The 22910-nt window shown below is 41.3% G+C and overlaps 3 protein-coding genes and 2 long non-coding RNA genes across 5 annotated transcripts; all 5 read left to right on the top strand.

Annotated features, from left to right (window-relative positions):
• The first annotated feature begins 4495 nt into the window (after positions 1-4495).
• LOC147489113 (uncharacterized) lies at positions 4496-6670 on the top strand. Its single transcript, XM_086574572.1, has one exon. The coding sequence runs from the start codon at positions 4496-4498 to the stop codon at positions 6668-6670; it is 2175 nt and encodes a 724-aa protein (XP_086430698.1).
• A 193-nt stretch (positions 6671-6863) lies between these two features.
• Positions 6864-7271, top strand: LOC147489114 (uncharacterized). Its single transcript, XM_086574573.1, has one exon. It carries the CDS (start codon positions 6864-6866, stop codon positions 7269-7271), a length of 408 nt encoding a protein of 135 aa, XP_086430699.1.
• A 4785-nt stretch (positions 7272-12056) lies between these two features.
• LOC147489115 (uncharacterized) lies at positions 12057-13751 on the top strand. Its single transcript, XR_015203293.1, has 5 exons — positions 12057-12183; positions 12360-12487; positions 12559-12758; positions 13151-13294; positions 13380-13751. It is a non-coding gene; the product is annotated as an uncharacterized LOC147489115 (long non-coding RNA).
• A 2097-nt stretch (positions 13752-15848) lies between these two features.
• Positions 15849-16532, top strand: LOC147489116 (uncharacterized). The gene is made up of 3 exons (XR_015203189.1): positions 15849-16096; positions 16217-16327; positions 16421-16532. It is a non-coding gene; the product is annotated as an uncharacterized LOC147489116 (long non-coding RNA).
• Positions 16533-17057: 525 nt separating this feature from the next.
• Positions 17058-20982, top strand: LOC147489117 (uncharacterized). Its single transcript, XM_086574574.1, is given in 4 exon segments — positions 17058-17554; positions 17647-17830; positions 17908-18064; positions 18066-20982. Coding segments are annotated over 4 exon segments (3711 nt in total). The 5' UTR covers positions 17058-17101.
• Positions 20983-22910: the final 1928 nt, after the last annotated feature.

Raw genomic sequence — 22910 nt, forward strand, 5'->3', positions numbered from 1 at the left:
TGCTCAAGTTTGTGAATTCTTTGGAATTTGTTTGTGAGTGATTGTACTCTATTTGTTTATCTCTTGATTAGTAAAGTTCTCCTCTTTTGCTTGGTGGATTAGGCTAACGCCAAACCACGTAAATCTCGTCTCCACTTCTATTGGTTATTCGTTTTGCATTGGTAAGTATTTTAATTGATTTGTTTTTGTCGATTTCTATCACCACATTCAATCTTCTTTGTCCAATTGTCACGCTTCCGCATTCGTTTACGTAACAATTTGTTTGTTTTTTTTGTTTTGGTTGTTTGATATCTACTGAGATTAGGGCTTTTTTTTTAATGTTGGATGTATTTGAACACTTGAAATTAGTTTGTAAAGCTGTTTTTCACCTCGTTGTTTCCATCTGTTGGTTTTGTTTTAAGTTTATTGAGAAATGTGAAAAGTGGTTGTTTTTTCTCTTCTGATGTGTTTATTTTTGTTTTCTTGTTTGTAATCTGTTTTAAATCGTCTCAGATTGGGGTTGTTTTTTGTTTATGAAGTCTGTTTTTGTTGGAAATCTTGTTGACGTACTTTTGGTTTATGTTTATGTTTTTGTAGGCCTTTTTGTTTTTGAAAGTTTTGTAGTTGATAAAATCTGTTTAGGCTGTTTTTAGTTTTGTTTGTGTTTAAGGAAAATGTTGTTCTCTTCTGTAGACTAGCTTTTTGCTTGTGTTTTGGCAATTTAATTCATGAATATGTGATGGAATACTATTTTGTTGGTTATTTGAGCTGTATTTTAGATATAATTTGAGTGTGGTTATTTTCTATAGATGTCACTATGCCAGACTGATCATGTTGCATGTTTTTGTGTTGGTAGTCATTTTGTATGAATTTTCCTTTGATGTGTGTGGTTTAGTACTTAAAGGGTTTCTAGTGTTTGTGTGTTGGTTTTCAGATGGAAAATCTCTTGAAAATCTGGTGTTCGAGAATTTAGGCTTTTCTTGTGTGTCGATCTGGTGTTGTAAATCGTTTTGAAGATCTTTTATGCTGACTATATGTTGAACCTATTAAGTGTGTATGTGTGTAGTTTGGATAGCGAGTTTGTAAGATATCTTCTATGGGTTGCATTCCTGTGTTATTATTGCTTTCACTTTTGAATGTATAGTTCCATCTTTATTTTCTTGTAGCATTTGTCTGTTTAATCGATTTTGAAGGATCAAGGCTCTAACTGGTCATTGTTCCTTGTGTTTAATATGTATAGGAAATCTGATATAAGTGATGGCTAAGACAACTTAAGATACTCCACCTCCTCCACCCCCAATGCTACCACCAGAACTTAAGCCAAGGCATTCTGTGAGGATAAATAGATCAATGTCTGCTATATGCACTGAGGAAGATAAGAAGTCAGCGGATCTATTTGCCTTTGACAATGCTCTAATGGCTTTTAAGCAGTCAACTTCTAATAGAAAAATTCATTCAACTGGAGGTAAGCATGTACATTCTCCACCTCCTCCACCCCCAATGCAACCACCAGAACTTAAGCCAAGGCATTCTGTGAGGATAATGTATAGGACGTACACATGACCTAGGAGGTTAGTGGTGACAACAGGACCGGATGCGGTATAGCGTGGGAAGACAGGTTGCACAGGATCAGATCCGCGGTATCCCAACCGCTCTGGAACTGCTGCGAGACGTGGAGAGAGGGAGAGCGGAACCATAACCGTAAGATAACCGCTGCGGTACGTGGAAGGAGAGGGAGGAGATATAAAAGAGAAAGGAAGAGAGAGAGAGAGAGGAGGAGGAAAAAAAGAAAGAGGGGAGAGCAAGAACTTGGGACTAGTAATATTATAGGTTGTGATCACAGTTCATACATTTGGCGCCGTCTGTGGGGACCGAGAGAAAATGGCTACGGTAGTGAAAAGAGGAGTAGGGAGACCTAAGAAAGCAACTGTGAGAGAAAATATCGAAGAAAGAGAGATCACGGGAGTAGAAAGGGTAGGAGAGGAAGAGGGGATAGGAGAAGAAGAGGTATCAGACGCGGCAGCGAATGCTACCAGACTTCTTTAGGAGGAGATTGTTAGGCTACGAACGGAAAATGATGAGTTAAGGAAGGGAAGAGAGGTTACTCAGGGTGCAACGGGTCGGGATGATCATCGGAGCAGCGAAGTAGAGGGGGAGAACGAGGAGTATCCGCCACAGGACATTAAGCAAACGGTGGGTATCACCTTGGAGGTAGTGAAGGCAATGATTGAGAAGGAGAGAGAGATGAATCGCGACCGCAGAAAAAAGCGAACCGTGAAGGCCGCCTTGAGAAGAGGTTGCAAGCCTCAACAAAAATCCACCGCGGATTCAAGATGGAATTGTAGGCGTCAAAACGATTCTCCCAAACAAGATTTGAGAGGTATGATGGAAGGGGACCCGACGGATCATTTGCACCATTTCAGGCAAATGAGATGCCGTTATGGCAGGAGAGTAAATATGATGGGCTTCGTGTATGATGTTCCCCGCTAGTCCCGAAGGGGGAGCTTCGGATTGGTATTACAGGTTGGCTTCCGCGAGTATCCAAAGGTTTGAAGAATTGGGCCGGCGTTTGTTGATCACTTCATACACCGAAAAAGAAGGGTGGTTGACATCGCAAAGACTATTCAACATAAAACAAAGGTCACGGAGTCCTTGAGAGAGTTTAAATGCGCAGATTCAAGGAGGAGACATTGAGGGTAGAAAATTTGGAGGAACATGCACGGCCGTCATAGCCTTCCAAAGACGGGCTTGAGGGCGGGAACTAGAGTTCATGAGTCGGTTTCCAAAATCGAAATCACTTCTTTGCACGCTCTGTATCCCAAGGTAGAAAAATATATACGCTACGAGGACATAATGCAGAGAAATGCAAAGGAACATAAGAGAGCAGGGAAGGCAGTGCAGGCCGTTGACCGCGATGACCGCAAGGGAAAAGGAAGAGAAGAGGAAAGAGGGAAAGGAACGTACAGAGGAGAAAGCCGTGGTCCGGATAGGACGGGAGATCGCGGCCGAAGGGATATCCGAGAGAGGAAGCCGTACAGGGAAATCGAGCAGACCCCGCTAAATCGGCCGCTTGAGGAAATCTTGCCGCTGATTAAGGGATTACAGTACTTTGAGGGTCCGCGGAGTACGCCAGTGGAGATAGATGGGAAGCCATTCTGTGCCTACCATAAAATCAGGAATCACGCTACCAATGAATGCTACGCCTTGAAGTGGTTGATGGAGAGAATGATTGAAAGAGGGATGCTCAGGGAGTTTGTCGCAGAGGTTCGCCAGGCCGATAGAGGGCCAGTTCCGGCAAGGATTTTAGGTACCATCAATGTCATCTTCAGCGGGGAAACCCTGGGAAGAAATGCACACCGAGAAAAGATGAGAAAGACAGCCAGTTTACAACAAGTGAATGAAGTGGTGAGCATACCGCGACTAGTTCAAGGAGTCGTAATGGGTGATGAAAGCATAAGGTTCACCCCGAAAGACTTAAAGTCAGTAATTTCCCCGCATGAGGATGCTCTGGTGATTACTATAGCGATGGGCAATTATCTGGTAAAGAGGGTGCTAATAGACTGCGGCAGTTCAGTTGACTTGTTGTTTAAAGGGGCGGTGGAGGAGATGAATATTAGAAAAGACCAGTTACAAGCCCCCCAAACTAATCTTTATGGGTTCAACGGCAGCATGACAGAGCCCTTGGGTGAATTGATGCTACCGGTTACAGCCGGCCCGACCACGGTATTCACCAGATTTATGGTGGTGGATGCAAGTTCCCAGTATAATGCCATCCTCGGGAGGAAATGGATCCACAAAATGAAAGCCGTCCCATCGACATTATACCAGGTGATCCGCTTCCCACTAATGGGGGAACATATGAAATAAAGGGTGACCAAGTAGCAGCGCAGAGTATCCATCAAGTGACGGTAAAAAGTATGGTCCGCGGTACCAAGGGCGAGGAGTCATCACACGATACGGGACCTACATAGCAATTACAGAAGGAAGTGGGAATAGAGGGGTATGGGCCTCCACTGGGACCGAAAACGCTGGATGAGTTGGAGGTAGTGAACCTCGGGGTGGGAGAAGAGGAAAAGTTTACATCGGTTGGAGCGGACTTGCCGGATGAATGGAAATGTAAGTTGGTACATTTTCTTGCAGACAACACCGATATATTCGCATGGGTAATTGAGGATATCATAGGTTTGGATCCGGAGTATGCTTGTCATCACTTGCATATGAATGAAGATGCTAAGCCAGTGCGACAAAAGATGAGAAGTATAAGGCAAAAATACGCAGAAGGGATCCACGAAGAGGTTACACGGTTGAAAGGGGCAGGAATAATAAGGGAAGTGGAGTTTACAGAATGGTTATCTAATGTAGTCGCGGTACCGAAAAGAACGGCAAAGTTCGAATGTGTGTCGACTTCACAGACGTTAATAAAGAATGCCCGAAGGACTATTACCCGATGCCCCGGGTGGATGAGCTAATTGATAGAACGGCAGGTTACAAAGTGTTTTCCTTCATGGACGCGTCGATGGGATACAATCAGGTCGCGATGTTAGAGCCAGATCAGGAGAAAACCACCTTTGTGGTGGAAGGTGGTACTTATTGTTACACCAGAATGCCTTTTGGGTTAAAAAACGCGGGTGCTACTTTTCAGCGGTTGGGAGAAAAGATGTTCGAAGGCAAGATTCGAAAGGGGATAGAAATATACATCGACGATATGGTGGAAAAGAGCATGTCGGAAAGAGAGCACTTGGAAGGCCTCCAGGAAACTTTTGACATACTTCGGAAGCATAAGCTAAAACTAAATCCCAAGAAATGCTCATTCGGGGTAACTTCAGGAAAGTTTCTGGGCTACATAGTCACTCATCGCGGAATTGAAGCAAATCCAGATCAGATCCGGTCACTGATTGAGATGCCATCTCCGCAGAATGTGAAAGAAGTACAAAGACTGGCTGGGAGAGTCACCGCACTTAACAGATTCATCTCCAAATCATCGGACAAGTGCCGGCCTTTATACCGATTGCTGCGAAAATCGCCTAATTTCCATTGGACCGCGGAGTGCGAAACAGCCTTTCAAGAGTTGAAAAGATACCTTGGGCAGGCACCCTTGCTGTCGCGGCCTGAACAGGGAGAGAAATTGCATTTGTATCTAGGGGTTAGTGAGTACGCAATAAGTTCAGTTCTTGTGAGGGTGGTCAACAGGATAGAAAAGCCAGTGTATTTTCAAAGCAAAACCTTACTGCAGGCAGAGACCCGATATAGCAGGATTGAGAAGTATGCTTTGGCGTTGATATTTTCAGCACTTAAATTGAAACCGTACTTTGAATCTCATTCTGTGGTTGTGGTAACAAATTTGCCTCTCAGACAAGCGTTGAAGGCCGAGAAGTCAGGTAGGATGCTTAAGTGGGCGGTCTTACTCAGTTCTTATGAGATTACTTACCAAGTCAGAACAGCAGAAAAGGCACAAGCCGTGGCGGAGTTTCTGGCCGAATTTCCGGCAGAGGATCCCACTTGGGGAGATGAAATGGTAATGGAATTTGAAGCGGAGGTCAGCTGCGATCCACTGGATCCGTGGGATGTGCGTAATGGGTGGAGAGTTTTCACGGATGGCTCTGCTACGGACACAGGAAATGGCATAGGGGTCGTGTTAGTTACTCCTGAGAACAATCGCCTTAAGTTATCCATGAAATTGGGGTTCGCAACCTCAAATAATGAGTCTGAATATAAAGCCGTGATAGCTGGGTTAGACTTAGCGAGAGATCTAGGGGTGAAGGAGTTGTCTGTTTTCTCAGATTCCAACTTGGTAGTGAGTCAGGTGAATGGAGGCTTTGCAGCTCGCTGTCCCCAGATGGCAAGATATCTTGAGGTCTTACAACGAAGGGCAAGTAAGTTCAACAAAATACAATTTGCACATCTGGGCCGCGGAGAGAATAGACACGCCGATGCTTTGGCTTATGTGGCTGCAGTTTTGCCTGGATTAGAGGGTCGGTCTATTGATGTAAGGGTGTTAAGCAAGCCGAGTACATCAGATGAAAATGATATTTGCCTCGCTACCGAAGGGGATCAGAGTTGGATGGAACCAATCAAGGCTTTTTTGAGAGGGGTAGAGGTGGAGAGTAAACAAGACAGGCGAAGATTGGAACAGTTGAGTCAGCGATACACATTACTGGATGATGACCTGTACCGGAGAAACTTCAGTGGGCCGTTGCTAAAATGTTTAGGTCCGCGGCAAGCTCGTGAACTTCTAGCCGAGGTTCACGAAGGAGATTGCGGCAGTCATTCCGCGGGGCGAACTACAACTCATAGATTGATAGGGCAAGGGTATTTTTGGCCCCATATGAAAAGAGACGCCACCGAGTACGCCAAGAAATGTGGGAAATGCCAACGATTTGCTTCATTCATACATTCACCAGCTGAGCCACTACACAATGTGTTCAGCCCATGGCCGTTCGCTATGTGGGGACTGGATATTGTAGGGCCTCTACAATTGGCAAGTGGAAAAAGGAGATTTATGTTAGCCGCTACTGACTATTTTACCAAATGGGTGGAAGGAGTAGCTTTGCAACAAGTTAAAGAAGAGAATGTGAAAAAGTTTTTGTGGGAGAATATAATATGCAGGTTTGGCTACATAATCGATATCATCATCGAACAACGGAACGCAATTTACAGGGAAAAAAGTGCGAGAATTTCTTCAAGCATTTAGAGTCAAACAAGGGTTTTCTGCCCCATACAACCCTGAAGGAAATGGACAAGCAGAGGCATCTAACAAAATAATAATGGACAATCTAAAGCGAAAGTTGGAAGAGAGAAAGGGTGCATGGGCGGACGAATTAAGTCATGTGCTATGGGCGTATCGGACCACACCAAGAACTTCCACTAATGAATCGCCGTTCGCGATGGCGTACGGAGTAGAGGCCGTCATCCCAGTGGAAATGATAGAATCCACGACCAGAACGCAAGCTGTGGAACATGGACTGAATGAGAAAATATTGGCCGCGGACTTGAATCTTGTTGAGGAGAGAAGAGAGATAGCCCGTATTCGGTTGGAGGAATACCATCGAACTCTGCAGAGACAATATGATAAACGAGTGAAGCCACGGAGTTTCCAGGTGGGGGACTATGTGCTGCGACGAGTTACTCCAGCCACCAAGAACGATAACGATGGGAAGCTGGGGCCAAACTGGGAAGGCCCATATGTCATCAGTAAGAAGGGTACCTCTGGAACTTATGGATTAGAGACTACGACTGGAGATAAAATAGATAAGCCGTGGAACATCAGAATGTTGAAAAAGTTCCATGTCTAAGATCTTTGTTCAGTCTTTTCATATTCGATAACGCACTCTTTGTATGGTTTATTATTATGACTATGAAATAAACATGCATTCCTTCCAACAAGATTAGCAACGCATAATAGAAACCAAACAGGGACGAGTATGTTATCCGAGTCAAGCTGGGGGCAACCCTGACTAGCTTCACAGCTATACAAAGAGAGCGTGGGGGGGACGAGCCCTTCGCGGACTGTAAGTCCGAATCAAACTGGGGGCAACCCTGACTAGCTTCACAGCTATACAAAGCGAAGCGGGGGCGAACCCTTCGCGGACTGTAAGTCCGAATCAAACTGGGGGCAACCCTGACTAGCTTCACAGCTATACAAAGCGAAGCGGGGGACGAGCCCTTCGCGGACTGTAAGTCCGAATCAAACTGGGGGCAACCCTGACTAGCTTCACAGCTATACAAAACGAGCGCGGGGGGGACGAGCCCTTCGCGGACTGTAAGTCCGAATCAAACTGGGGGCAACCCTGACTAGCTTCATAGCTATACAAAACCAGCGCGGGGGGGACGAGCCCTTCGAGGACTTTAAGTCCGAATCAAACTGGGGGCAACCCTAACTAGCTTCACAGCTACCAAAGAGCGAGCGGGGGGAAAGAGCCCTTCGCGGACTGTTTGTCCGAATCGAACTGGGGGCAACCCTAACTTGTTTAAAAACTATACAAATAGTAAATGAAGGGGGGAAGAGAGCCCTTCGCCGACAGTGCGTCCAAATAACAAGGGACAACCATAGCTAGTGTCCAGCTAACGGAGTTTGGAGATGCAAATGAAAAGGGATTAAGTCAAAGTAACATATAGATCAATGGCTCCATGCATAACGAAGTAAAAATACGTCGTAATCGAAACACGACGGATAGTGAATTACAATGCAAAAAGAGCACAAAGAATATAAAAGTACTAGCTACAAAAGACGTTGTTCCTCATAAACACAACGATAATTGTTCAACTATTACAAATCCAAGGCCATCTGCAAAGAAAGTAAGCCGACATGTGTTACTACTAAGGATCAGTAGTCGGTTCTTCAGGAGAAGTATTTTCATCTTCATTGACTGGGATGCTGGCATCTTCATTCGCCTCCACTGGAGAAGGGACCGCGCCGGTGATGGGAGTCGTAACACCAGTGGTAGGCGTCTCAACAGCTTCAGACTGCACAATTGGTTCTACCAGGGACGATGTCTCTATAACAAGAGGAGGCGGTGGAAGCAGTCGGCCAGCAGCGCTAAGCTGATCAAGTTGTTGTTGCAGTTCGCATGCGATCTTTTTCGCAGCAAGGCCCCGGAATCGATCCACGGCCTCTTTGACAGCCTTATCCACAGCAGCTTGAGTGGCAAGCCTCTCCGTCTCTCTAAGGCTTTCCATTTTTGAATTGACACCCGCTACGTAGTCGCGGTGTCTGTCCTCAGCTACTTGGAGCTCCTTATGGAGCTTAACTGCCTTGATCCGCACCTCGTCCCTATCCTTCTCCAGCTTGGCGTACCTTGCTTTCCAGCCATCAGGGTCGTGTATCTCCTGCTTCGCCGCGTCCAAGTTCTCCACGGTGCTGGTCAGGCCACGCAGCACATAGCCGATGTCTAGACTCAGCTGCAGAGACATATTGGGTATAAGAGTAGCACAAAGGATGGAGAGATATTATAGTCAATAACGCATACCTTTTCCCATCCAGTGTAAATGGAGGCCCTGTGGGAAGCAACGGTACCAGCATCTCCATAAGCTTGATCCCGAGGGAGGTGAGAGCTGAAAAATAAGGAGGCGGCAACGGCTGGATTTTCCAAAGCCGAGTCTCGTGTAGTCACATCGCGGTCCCTAGCCTTGAACTTGGGATGCCACACCTCGACAGGCCCAGAGGTTAAAGGACCAGCTGAAGAAGAATCCTGCTAGGGCGGCGCGAAGATATCACAGACCGCAGAGGTTCATTGCGGCCAGTAGTTGGTGGAGGAATAGCGGAAGAAGTTTTAGCCCTTTTGGTGGGAGGGCTTTTGTTTGACACGTCAACAGGCGCATCCCCATCAGAGTCGCTGTCCCAAAGCTTGTACTTGTTCACATCCATTGAGGTGGCAGAAGGGGGAGCGGTAGTAGGAGCAAAATCGTCTTCCCACTCAGCCACACGAGAGTAGGAATGAGGAAGGTTGTCCGCGGTAGTAGTCTTCTTTTTAGCAGCAGCGGCTCGTTGAGCAACAGCTCGTGAATGGGAGATTTTGGTGGTATAGTTGAAAGACTTGTAAGACGGGCGTTTTCTTTTTTGAGGTGGGGATGGTTTGGGCTTTCTTTCTTTGGGGGGCGGCAGACGATAGAGGGGGGCTTGGTATTTGCCAATGTCTTTTAGAGAAGGGTCAAGTAACAGAGGAGTGGCTTTTTCCGGATCAATGCCAAGGACTTCACACTATGAACTCCCGAGTTCGCGGAGGGATTGGAAAATTTCTGAGTAAACACCGTTGTATATCTGGGATCGCGAATCGGGTCTCCAACCTACATCACCAAGAACAAAGACAAATTAAAGACAGGTGAGAGATAAATACCGCAACTCAAAACGGCTTACTTACCACTTGTTAGAAATGGAGATGCCTCGAGAAACTTCCGAGGGAGGTCCGCTGGATAAAAATTACCGGACACATACAACGGTAATGCGATGCCACACCTTGTCGGTGGTGATGTGAAGAAGGAAAGACTTCTTTTGAGGACGAAAGCGTAAGATTGATATCCCACATTCCCGGTTTAGTGCTTTTCTTTATATAGAAGTAGGCAAGGATATCACGGAGTTGTATTTTGGGGGAGTGAGTCTCATTGTAGTGGTTGGCGGCATACATAACACGCCAGAAGTTACCTATGCCTTGGCACGGAGGAATGTTGAAATGGTTACAGACCTCGACATCAAGGGGAGTCAAAGGGAAACGTAAACCGGCCGCTATCTGTCCTACAGTAGCTACGAGATAACCAGGGCGCGGTGATACTAAGTGAGGAAAGTGGGTGACGCCGCATTACATGTTCGAAATAATGTCACTAGGAATGCCGTAAGCGGCTTTAACGGCATCTAGATTGGGTCCGGTAGTAGGGGGCGGCGGTGATGGCAGAGAAGGTTTCCTACCGAAGTAGATGGAACAAATGTGGGATCGGTAGAGTTTGAAGCCGGGGATTCAGATCCGTCCGCTGGATTGTCGACTAGATCTAGGGGTAGAGGATCCAGATTTACCTGATGTGGTGGCGGAGGATTGGGTGGAGGAGATGACCTCACATTCCGATGAAGGCATAATGGAAACAGTGTAAAGAGGGAAGTTCAAAAAAAGATAGATGCGCAATCTAGGAAAAGAAGATAATGAAGAAGCAACCCCCAAAATAAACAATGAATGCACAAATAACGAGAGGAAAGGAAAACAATTTAAGACAAACCTGTAGCAAGAGAGGGCCAAAGCAATGGAGGGCGTAGAACCAAAACGTGCCGGAGGTTGCGCGAAGAAATTGACGAAAGGAAAACGGGGGAAGAGGTTGAAGATGGGGAAGTTGAAAAGAAAAATGGTGAGGGTTTACTGTTTGAGGGTTTTGAGGGTTGTGAGAGAAGAGAGAGATTTGAGCGGGATTTGAGGGGGCAGGGACAAAATGGTAACTGACCAACAGAGAACCAAAGAAATGGGGACGCGTGTAATCTCGATTTTCGGCGGGCAAAGATATCTGGCGCTGCGGCGTATTTCCGTGTGGCAATATCTGAGAGGAAGCACGCGGGAACACGTCTTTGGGAGAAAGAGATAGGGGACAGAGTGGGAGGGTCGGAAGAAGTATTCAAAAGAGTGTGTATGGAAAGAAGGGGGTAGTTCTCGGCACCATTGCCCGGTCGACCATCAATAGGGCGGTGAGGGGGTATCTGATAGGGCGCATTACATGACCTAGGAGGTTAGTGGTGACAACGGGACCGGATGCGGTATAGCGTGGGAAGACAGGTTGTACAGGATCAGATCCGCGGTATCCCAACCGCTCTGGAACTGCTGCGAGACGTGGAGAGAGGGAGAGCAGAACCATAACCGTAAGATAACCGCTGCGGTACGTGGAAGGAGAGGGAGGAGATATAAAAGAGAAAGGAAGAGAGAGAGAGAGGAGGAGGAAAAAAAGAAAGAGGGGAGAGCAAGAACTTGGGACTAGTAATATTATAGGTTGTGATCACAGTTCATACAGATAAATAGATCACTGTCTGCTATATGCACTGAGGAAGATACGAAGTCAGCGGATCTATCTGCCTTAGACGATGCTCTAGTGACTTTTGAGCAGTCAATTTCTAATAGAAAAATTCATTCTCCTGGAGGTAAGCATGTACATTCTCCACCTTCTCCACCCCCAATGCTACCACCAGAACTTAAGCCAGGGCGTTCTGTGAGGATAAATAGATCACTGTCTGTTATATGCACTGAGGAAGATAAGAAGTCAGCGGATCTATCTGCCTTAGACGATGCTCTAATGGCTTTTAAGCAGTCAACTTCTAATAGAAAAATTCATTCTCCTGGAGGTAAGCATGTACATACGATTCTGTAAACGTGACAGTCCTAATATATTTTTTGTGTCATTTTTTAAAACACTACGCCCCTAGTAGTTTATTTACTCCTGTAGGAACGTTTAATTTAATTAGAATGCATCACTATTTGAATTCCAGATTATTTAGGTAGGCAAAATGATACCTAACTCACCTTTCTGACTTGTTATATTTTTATAGCAATTATTTTCTTATATGATCATATGTCATGGTTATCAAATATGATGCTTTTACTGATGTTTTATGTGTGGTCCCGTTACTGTGGCTAATGTAATTAAAGGTTTTTAAAGTTTGATAAATCTTTGTCTAATTTCATGTGAATATTTGAATTTGCAGAAAGCTCTCGGACTTCACTAGGGCTTCCTCGTCTAAAGGTTTGTTTTTGGATACGTTCTTATATTTGTCTTAACCAAATGAATTATGGATAGGAAGATGCATTCTTTTGTCAGAACAATAGTGGATATGAGATCTGATTGCACAATAATATTAGAGAAAAAAAAATAGCGTAGAAAAATTATGTTTTCATTGATTATTTGAACATGGTTTGCAGAAGAATAATAAAGTCGGTCTGATCTCTCACACGGATATGTTAAAGCATGCTCCAGATCATACATACGAAAACACGGAAAGATTAGCTAAGTTGTTTGTGGAATTACATGCAGAAAACTTTTTTCGAAGGTTAGATAATGTCCTTCAATGCTTTGTTTTGTTTAAATTGAACTTTCTTTTACTAAATTAGTGTTTGTTAGGTGTTTCACCTTTCGAGGAAAGTGTGTAACAAAGAGGGAGCTGCTCTCTATTCACACTCAGGATTACGTGGATAGACTATATGGGCTTAGCACTAGAGTCTCGGATAATGAGAGAACAATATATGGGAAATCGGTGGATGTTGATTTAAATAGGCATTCAGTGAGAGCGGGCAAAGCTTGCTGCAGGGAGTCTCATCATGGTGAGTTATGAAAACTCGTCCCAATTTTCTTTAAGAAATAGGCGTTTCATTAATAATTTTGGTGTAAACAAGGTTTGATGTGGTGTTCTACTGCTCAAATATCTCAAATTCCATTATTTGAGTAGTTATTTTGCCTTTGTTCATTTGAATTAGTCATAATCTTATAATCGATTTCTGTATTAAGGTTTTGGGAAATAATTTTAATTTTATTGAAGTGGAAAACTTATTTGAGATACTTGCCACATTAGACTGGCAAGACTATTTTACTGCTAATGTTAGGACTGATGGGAAAGGGAAATTTAAAGGGATAAAGTTTTCAAGTTTAGAGCTACTATTTTGACTGAGTTGGAATTAGCTGGTGTTTCTAATTGTTGTTTCTGATTACTTTTTAGGCTGCTAATAAGGTTGCTAGTGGAGAATTGCATTCTGCTTTGGCTCTCATTAGACCACGAGGGCACCATGCAGAACCCCACACGGCAATGGGATTATGCATTTTTAGCAACGTTGCCATTGCAGCTCGTTGTATTCTAGAGAAGGTATGGTGAACTTTTGCTTTGTTGTTCCTATTTTATTCTAAAGTCCATAACTTGACTTTTGTTTTGTTGTACTTTCAATATTCAGACATAAAGAAAATCTTGGTGGTGGACTCAGATGTCCACCAGTGGCAGAGCCAGGGGGGGCCCAGGGTACACCCTGGCGTATCCTCAACTTCACCAATCACTACTACTATAAATAACCTGGCACCTTAAAAGTAATCAGCCTTTTTATACCCGCGTGCTGCCCTTACTAAATGTTGAGCAAAAAAAAAAACATTGGCTAACAAAGGGAGAACATTGTAACTTACTTTTTGCTTTCCATTTCTAGCCTGTGCTTTAGTCAAATTTAAGTGCATATACAGAGGGCTTTTATGTATTTCTGAAGTTATCATCAAATGTACGCCTCTTTTATGCTTCGCTCCACTCCACAGGGTTTAACGCATCTGAGCAGTGCAAATTAGACATGAGTACCAGCTCTACCTGCTTTTCCTATTTATTCTATTTGTTTGTTCTGATAAGTGTCTGTTTAATTTTCTAAAAGTCTTCTGTGGGACCCCGTTCAGATGTATAACTCTGTGGCTATAACTTCTCTTGTGGAAACAATGTTTAATCTAACCTCTCCAAATTTGAAGCACCTCATTCAGTATACTATTTTCAGCCCCACCGTCACTAAACAACAAACCTACTTTACATTTAAAGTTTTTCTAATATCCCCACCATTATTTTCTTTCCTCTTTAAATACTTGCCCCTGCCTCACTTCAGCGCAGCATTCGTACTAAGTGTTTGATAAGAAAGTCGTTAAACTGCTTTATGCAGAACAAAAAAAAAAGAACAAACTTTGATGCTATACAATGTTTATTTGTAATCGTCAAACACTCCAGGTATCTACTAATTTCTGTTTTTTTTTTTTTTTTTTTTTTTTTTTTTAGCTCTTTTGTTATTTAAATTGTAATGAATTCATTTTTGCAGTTTTGGTTTGCTTTTTACCACCATTTCAATACAGTTTGACGTCGATTTGAACTACCCAAATTTAATTCATCAACTATGAAAACCATTTAGATAAGTAAACTAAAACGGAAAATTACTTGACTCAATCTCTGGCATTTGTTGTTTTGACATTTTTTTTACTGTTTTTTAAACTAACTACTGACCTCTGTAGTCTTCAAGTAATTTTCTGTTCGTTTGCCCAAATTTACTTAACAGAATTTTGGTACCTAGCAATACAAAGGTGGTACAAAAAACGTTATAGTACATTGTGGTAGAAAAACTGTATATGATCATAGTGCATTAATCAGGAACAATCAAATGTTTATTATGTTACAATTAACTATGTAATGTGTTATAGGACCATAGCTTCTTTTGTTCCTAAAAAAAAATAGAGTGTCGGGGTTGATCAATTGTATTTTGTGGCTTCAGATTGATGAACTATCATATCAAACTTAGCTGCTTTGCATATTGGGCTTTGTTTGAAGATTGAATTTTTTTTTTTTTGCCGCTAACAATATTTTAGCCAATAGCTTAAAAGGATTTTTCAATGATAGTTTTGGCAACAATATTGTTTAGCCATTTTGCTTTATTGACTTTGTAGCACTTTAAAATTGTCATGTTATTAAATTGTATCACTACATGACATACAGATTGCACGCAAAAAAATAATGAATAGCTAAAGCTAACATGTTCACCTTAACCACGCTACATACTGGTTACAGTCTGACTTTATTTTTTTAAATCAAATGCATTATGAGACATTAATTATTTATATACTTATTTATTAGTTGGATATGCTATATTATTTTCATATAACTATTTTACGTTAACAACTGGGAAATTTGCTTTAAGATGGTACGTAATGAAAAATTTGTTGCCATTTACCTCAGAGGATTTTTATTGACAATAAGTTAGTGTCATACAATCGGCCCGTGGATAATCGAGCGAGATTGTTTTCAACGAAAACAACCAACTCATATGCTTGGGTCACCAAATCTTTCAAGTTTGTTTCAGCCAAGAATTTCAGGTACACAAGTATTTCTAATCGTATTCCACTTTTAAACATTAGCAAATTAGATACACGGTGAAATTTGAATCATTCTACTTTGTATTGCCATTTGTTTAGCATTAGCATATGGATTTGAATGGAAGTAATTCGAATTTAGAACTCCAAAGTTATGATAGTGCTCAACAACAACAACAACGAAATCGGCGGATTAGGGAACGAGAGAGGCGAGCTAATATGGATTCAACACAGGTAGCCAAGAGAAGAAATCGTTTACGGAGAAATTATTACCAACGAATGCGACGATAAAGAAATGAAGCAATAACTGCTCAAAGAGACCGCATGCGTATAGCGTGGGCAGTTCCTCGCTTGATTCCCACTGAGGAATCATTGCACTCCAACAATTTAATGTCTCAGGTGGTTACTCAGGTACAACACCAAACAAGAAATATGGCAAACCAGTTGGTTTGCGATGGTCGACCTACGCAACGAAGTCGTTTAACTCATATAAGGCGTTACGCCAGAACTTGGTAAACGGTTTCAGAATTTATTGAAGCAGCACCAAACAGATCTGGTTGTGCAAGCAGTAATTATAATGTATCATTACGCTCCAACAGGTGCATTACTCAGAAGCTAACTCGCCTGCGACCTCAACCTAGAAATATTTCCGATCAATTACTCTGTGTGGATCGTACTACACAGCGAAGAAGGTTGACTCATATGCAACAATATGCTCAGAACTTGGGAAGCGATGGTTCTAGCATTATCGATGCAACGTCAACTGCAGCCGCAAGTGCAAGCAATGACGGTAATGCTAAACCCCCTTCTACCAACTACTCCGCTGCAATTTCAATTCCATTGTGTCTTGATAAAAGATTTATTCCATTTATACCGTGGTACTTACAAAATAAAATGTAACTTTGTTAAGTTATAGGAATTCATGCTGATGAAATTCTTGACGAATATGATATCAATACCATCAATCCAGATCGGAATGGCATTAATAACATTAGTGACAGTGACGGCGAGCCTTTCGTAGGTTATACATCCAAACTTATGGTTGCGTTGATAACTACTCAATATTTTTTCCTTCACGTATCGCGTATAACTTTAATTTTTTTTGTATAAACAGATGTTGATGACGAATATGGAGACATGGTTACAACTGATTCATTAAGAAATGCTTATGCTGTAATAGATGTTGATGGAATTGGAGGCGACAACGCGTGTTTAAGAGAACCTTCGTCATTTTGTGCAAGGTTGGCTTCACTGCTTAAATTAAGAATATCTATATAAGTCATTTACTTACATTAAGTTACTTGGTTTATGTAATACATATATTAACTATCGAAAGCATTTTGCCTCAGGTGGCGTTAAGAATAGTCGACAAGCATGCTTTGTGACTAGAAGAAGGCGTAATCATAACTCACGCCGAGGCTATGATGACTCTTCTACTCGTAGCCACACATCGCTTACCACCACCTCGAATTGTTCTAAATGTCAAGCAAAATTATTCAATCGTGAACCACCAAGTTTATGTTGCTCTAATGGGACAATTACTTTACCTCCTATGGTAGCCTAACCCGATTTGATTAATTTATATGCATCTCAAGCAACAATCGGCGCTTGAATTTAGGAAAACATACGTCGCGCATAACCATGTTTTTTTTCCTTCACTTCTATGGGCGTTGACATTGACGATACGCTCGCTGATGGTAGGGAAGGAATTTACACATATAAAGCTCGTGGTGCTATTTATCGCCGTATTGGTGGCCTACTACCAAGTCCAGGACACAAACCCAGATTTCTACAAATGTATATATATGACACAGATCATGAACTTGATTATCGGATGGCTGAAAATGGAGTACTAGACCGACGGGTATTGGCTATCATCCATAATGTTTTAAAAGAGAATCCATACGTCCAAATTTTCCGACAGGTGTCGCAACGATTAGCATCACCAAATGTTCGGCTGGTTATTAAAGATAACCCAATCGGAAATCATCAATATAGTATTCCTACGTCTTCTCAAGTAGCTACGATTTTAGTTGGTAGTGAAGATCCAAGTAACCTTAATGAACGCAACATCATAGCCCAAAGGATTTCTGGTGAATTTGAAAATGTGCCAGACACTGCAGGCTATTATGATCCACTTCAGTACCCTCTTCTACTCCCTCATGGCAGTCCAGGATGGAATTTACATATGTTTCGTTCCAATAGGGCCCGACTTACATGTCAACAATTTTATTGTTACTTGCTACAAGTAAGCCTCTTGCTAACATTTTATAATATTATGTTATATACACATGCTTTTTTACCCAATTGGATGCCACTAATTTGTAATTCCCTTATTAGATTCGCCCACATGATCCTTCTCTTTTGCTCTGTAGTGGTCGTCTTCTACAACAATACATAGTCGACAACTATGTTAAAATATCAACTTTAAGATTAAGGTGGATACGTGATCACCAGCAAGAAATAAGGGCTGAACTTTATCAAGGATTGCAAGACTCTTTAAGTTTGGGGGAACTTCATTCAGGTACACTTTGAATTTAAAAACTTATTAAATTTAATCAAATGGAAAACCTTTAATTTATTGTTTATTTTAAATTGAAGGCAATGTCGGTCGCAAAACAATTTTGCCTGCCACTTTTTTGGGCTGTCCCCGTGACATGCATCGTCGATATCATGATGCTATGGCATTGGTTCAAAAGTACGGGAGACCAGATTTGTTTATCACAATGACATGCAATCCATCGTGGTCGAGATCGGCCGAAGTTGTTAGAAGGCCAGGTTCCAAATGATAGACCAGATTTGATAGTCAGGATTTTCCGTGCCAAGCTAGAAGAGTTGAAAAATGATCTGTTCGTTAAAGGAATCCTTGGAAAAGTGGCAGCACATGTTCATGTAGTCGAATTCCAAAAAAGAGGGTTGCCGCATGCGCACATCCTTCTAATCCTTGATGAGGCTGACAAGTTAACTACTGCAGATGCTTACGATCAGATTGTTAGAGCAGAAATTCCAGATCCGACTATTGAGCCAGAACTATATGAGATTGTTGTTAAACACATGATACATGGTCCGTGCGGTAATGTTAATCCTAATTGTGTCTGCATGAGAGATCGAAAGTGTTCAAAAAAATTTCCAAAACAATTCATTCCAGCAACTAATCAAGGCAGTGATTCTTATGCTACATATATGAGGCGGGACAACAACGCTTTTGCTATTGTTAAGAATCATGGTCGGCATTATCGTGTAGATAATCGTTGGGTTGTTCCTTATAATCCATGGTTATTGAAAAAGTTCAACTGCCATATCAATGTCAAAATATGCTCGAGTATTAAAAGCGTCAAGTATTTGTACAAGTATATTTACAAGGGGTCAGACCGAGTAGCGATGGAAGTTATGTCGACAAATAGAGATGAACAAGATGAAATAAAGCAGTTTGTAGATGGCCGTTGGATTTGCCCGCAAGAAGCCCTTTGGAGAATCTTCGAATTTCCACTAAGTCAAATATACCCGTCAGTATATTCTTTGCAAGTCCACATGGCAAATATGCATGAAATAACCTATCAAGGTAACCAGCTGATTGAGGATCTTTTGGCTGATGATAGGAACTCTCGCACGATGTTAACCGATTTTTTCCGTCTGAATAGCGTGGACGTTGCTGCTAGACAATATCTTTACCATGAAATTCCTGAGCATTATGTGTGGGATAAGTCAACTAAGCATTGGCAACCAAGAGTTGGCCAAAATCGTGTCATTGGAAGGCTATTTGCTGTTTCCCCTATGGAAGGTGAAAGATTTTACTTGAGGATGCTGCTGAACCATGTCAAAGGCCCAACATCATATGAACATTTGCGCACTGTTGGATCTAATTTATACCCTACATTCAAAGAAGCTGCTCAGGAATTGGGGCTGCTAGAAAGAGACAGTGACGTTCGTCAATGTTTACTTGAAGCATCCAGACTGCAGATGCCATGTTCTCTACGACAATTATTTGTTACAATTCTGGTTTATTGTAATCCTATCGGAGTATGTGATTTGTGGAATGAATTTAATAGTTGTATGGCCGAAGATTACGCGTTAGGGAGTTTTAACACAACCTATGTGACAAATCGTTTGCTAAGGGAGCTTAAGTTGTTGTTGGAACAATATGGACAGTCAATTTCAGATTACGATTTGCCCCAGATGCGTTCTGATCAGGTTGACCAAGAGGATATATCAAGTTTGGTCACAGAGGAACTTTCTATTCCCGTTACTTCAGAAGATCTTTCTTCTATAAGTCAGCTTAACCTACAACAGAAGATTGCTTTTGACCAGATTCTTAGTTCTGTTCAGCAGAAGAATGGTGGGCTATACTTTGTTGATGGCCCTGGCGGAACAGGTAAAACATACTTATATAAGTCAATTTTAGCAAGACTCCGTAGCAACGGACAGATTGCTATTGCAACAGCTACCTCGGGAATTGCTGCTATCATGATGCCTGGAGGTCGTACAGCCCACTCAAGGTTCAAAATCCCAATTCCAATTACATCCACTTCCACTTGCAAAATCAGCAAATTTGGCAATTTAGGCAGTTTGTTACGGCAGGCGAGCATACTGATATGGGATGAGGCTACGATGGCACATCGTTATGCGTTTGAAGCGTTAGAGAAAACTTTAAGAGATATTACAGACAGTGATTTACCATTTGGAGGGAAAGTTTTTGTAATGGGTGGAGATTTTCGTCAGGTGTTGCCAGTTGTTCCTCGTGGTACAAGGGAACAGACTATTGATGCATGCATAACAAGTTCTCCACTTTGGGAGCAAGTTCGTGTGTTACGTCTACAGGAAAATATGCGTGCTAAAAATGACCCAGCCTTTGCAGAGTTACTCATGGCCATCGGCGATGGGATTCAGCCAATTATTTGTGATACTGACATCATTGAACTGCCCAAAGATATTGTCATTCCGTGGGAGAATGAGCATTCACGTCTTAAGCTTATAAATGAAATCTTTCCAGGATTAGATAGAAATGCTGGTAACAAAGACTACATGACCAGTAGGGCGATAGTAATGCCTAAGAATGATACGGTACAACTGTTGAATGATGAAATAATTGACCTATTTCCCGGTGATGAAGTCACATATTACTCTTTTGATTCAGTTCAGAATGACTCTCGTGGTCTATACCAGCAAGAATACTTGAATTCAATCTGTCCGAGTGGTATACCTCCTCACAAATTGAAGCTAAAGTTGGGGGCTCCCATTATACTGACAAGAAATTTGAATCCTAAAAATGGCCTATGTAATGGAACAAGACTAATATGCAGAGGATTTGACACACATGTAATTGATGCAGAAATTGTCACTGGAAATTCCGTTGGTGATCGAATTTTCCTACCTCGCATTCCACTGTGCCCCTCTCAGGATGCAAAGTTGCCATTCGAAATGACTAGGAAACAATTTCCTATTAAGCTAAGTTTTGCTCTGACAATAAACAAATCACAGGGTCAAACCATTCCAAATGTTGGGGTCTATTTGTCCGATCATGTTTTCTCGCACGGTCAGCTCTATGTTGCTTTATCAAGAGGAGTATCACAGACCACAACGAAAGTTTTAGTTAAAAAAGGGACAATCAAGGGTCTTCCTGGAACTTACACTCTAAATGTCATCTACAACGACATCCTAGCTTCTTGCAGTGTTTAGTAACAAGTTGTTTTACTATTTTCAACTTAAATATTACTTTTTATACACATATATTAATTTTTGTATAATGTTTAATTTATATAACGAACAAGTCTCATTATTATACAATATAAACCCAAAGAAGAACCATCCTTTACCAAACATCACTTTATTTTGCTTGTGTACGTAGAGCAGTCAAAATTCCAACAACCAAGTTTAACGATTTTACTCTTTTTCCTGTACAGATTAAACATTATTTTCCCTGCTCTACATATGATTTGAAACTTTTATATTTACCACAACGCTTTTATCCTTGCAGTATATTTTGAAAGTGATTCCGAAAAAAATAAGTTACTTTTCAGAACTTATCCACAATTGGAAATGGCCTAGAAGGATACTTTGTATGATTCATATAATGTTCTTCATGAGTGAGCAAGTTAAACTAATTAACCAGGTACATTCTAAAGGGAGTTTGTAAAAACTTTATTTCATAAGATATCTTGATATTTTTTTACTTGGACAATTTCTTAACTTTTCAAGTTTAACTATCGGAGATACATCATTCATAAACAAAGACAAATTTTAATAAATTAAATTAAACTGATTGAGGAACCAGGTTGTCAAAATGATTACCCAAACTGAAGCCTACGCAAGGAAATCAATGTCAGTATGTAAAATGTCAACAATTCTGATATGTGCTCATCTTAGCCCAAACCAACTCCACCAGCCTATTATGCCGCACAGTAATTGTTTGATAGTTAAATTTTTTTTACAATATTAAACAGGTCGGTCACGTAGACACTGTGGAATTATATTTTGTACTGCGCATCTTACTATTTCTTATAGGGCGCACATTTGGGTTTCTTTCATATGTGTACAAATTTTGGCATCGCCAAATCAACATTGACTAATAGTTTACACGAGTTAGAAAAATACATAGATCCGTTATACATTTAATTGTTTTTTTAATTCAGTGTTACTTTTTTATTAAGACATTTAAGCTCTGCTTGACAGGTATACTAAATTAGACTTAAATTAAAAGAAAAAAATAATAATGTATATTGACTATATATTTGTTTTAAAAAAACGGCTTTGGCGTAGTTAAAATACCAGTCGAGTATAGTATAGCTCTTACGTGGATGTTATTATTGTTAATGTGATTCAAATGTAGATTTATTTCGTACATGTTCACAGCTTAACATCACCAAATTAGAATTTACTAATAGTTAAAACGCCCTGAAAAGATACAAAGCTCCGTTAGTTATTAAATTTTCTTTAGTACCACTTAAAATTATTACCTCGATAATTTGTCTGATCTTTACAGATTGACTAAATTAGATTTAAATTAAATAACTACAATAATGTACAATAGTTGAATTTTTACACCAGCTACAAAAAACTTACTATAAAAAGTCGCTACAACGCAAACCGACATGGTGTGCGTAACACATTAAATAATGTTATTTTATATTAAATGAAATTATTGTCGACCATATATATCATACACAATTGAGACAAACCAACCCCGCTAAATCATGGGAAAGGACAATGAAAAGATTGTAGGGGAGGAAAAAAAAAAAGTAGAGTAAACCAAATTGGTAGGGAATAGCTACAATGAGGTCACTCAACTTTTCCCTACACAGTTTTAGTATAGTCGTATAGATGAGACCTAAATTTACATCAGCCCATATTTAGACGTCGCCATCACATGAGAATAAAATTATTATTAAAAAAAACATCATCAGTTGATAGCTAACCACCCCAGTCAGCTATGATTAAAGTCATTGACTAGCAGGACAACGAAAAAATTAAAAATAAAAAATTAGTTGATTGCATCGTAAGAACACGCCCAAGCAGCTCTAAGCCACATATTCTTCTGACGGGCAGGAGTCAATTTTACATACATGAAGTAAATTTCTTAATTTTCCACATTGTAAGGCATCATCGCT

Source organism: Coptis chinensis, chromosome 7, assembly GCF_015680905.1.
Source record: "Coptis chinensis isolate HL-2020 chromosome 7, ASM1568090v1, whole genome shotgun sequence".
NCBI lineage: Eukaryota > Viridiplantae > Streptophyta > Magnoliopsida > Ranunculales > Ranunculaceae > Coptis > Coptis chinensis.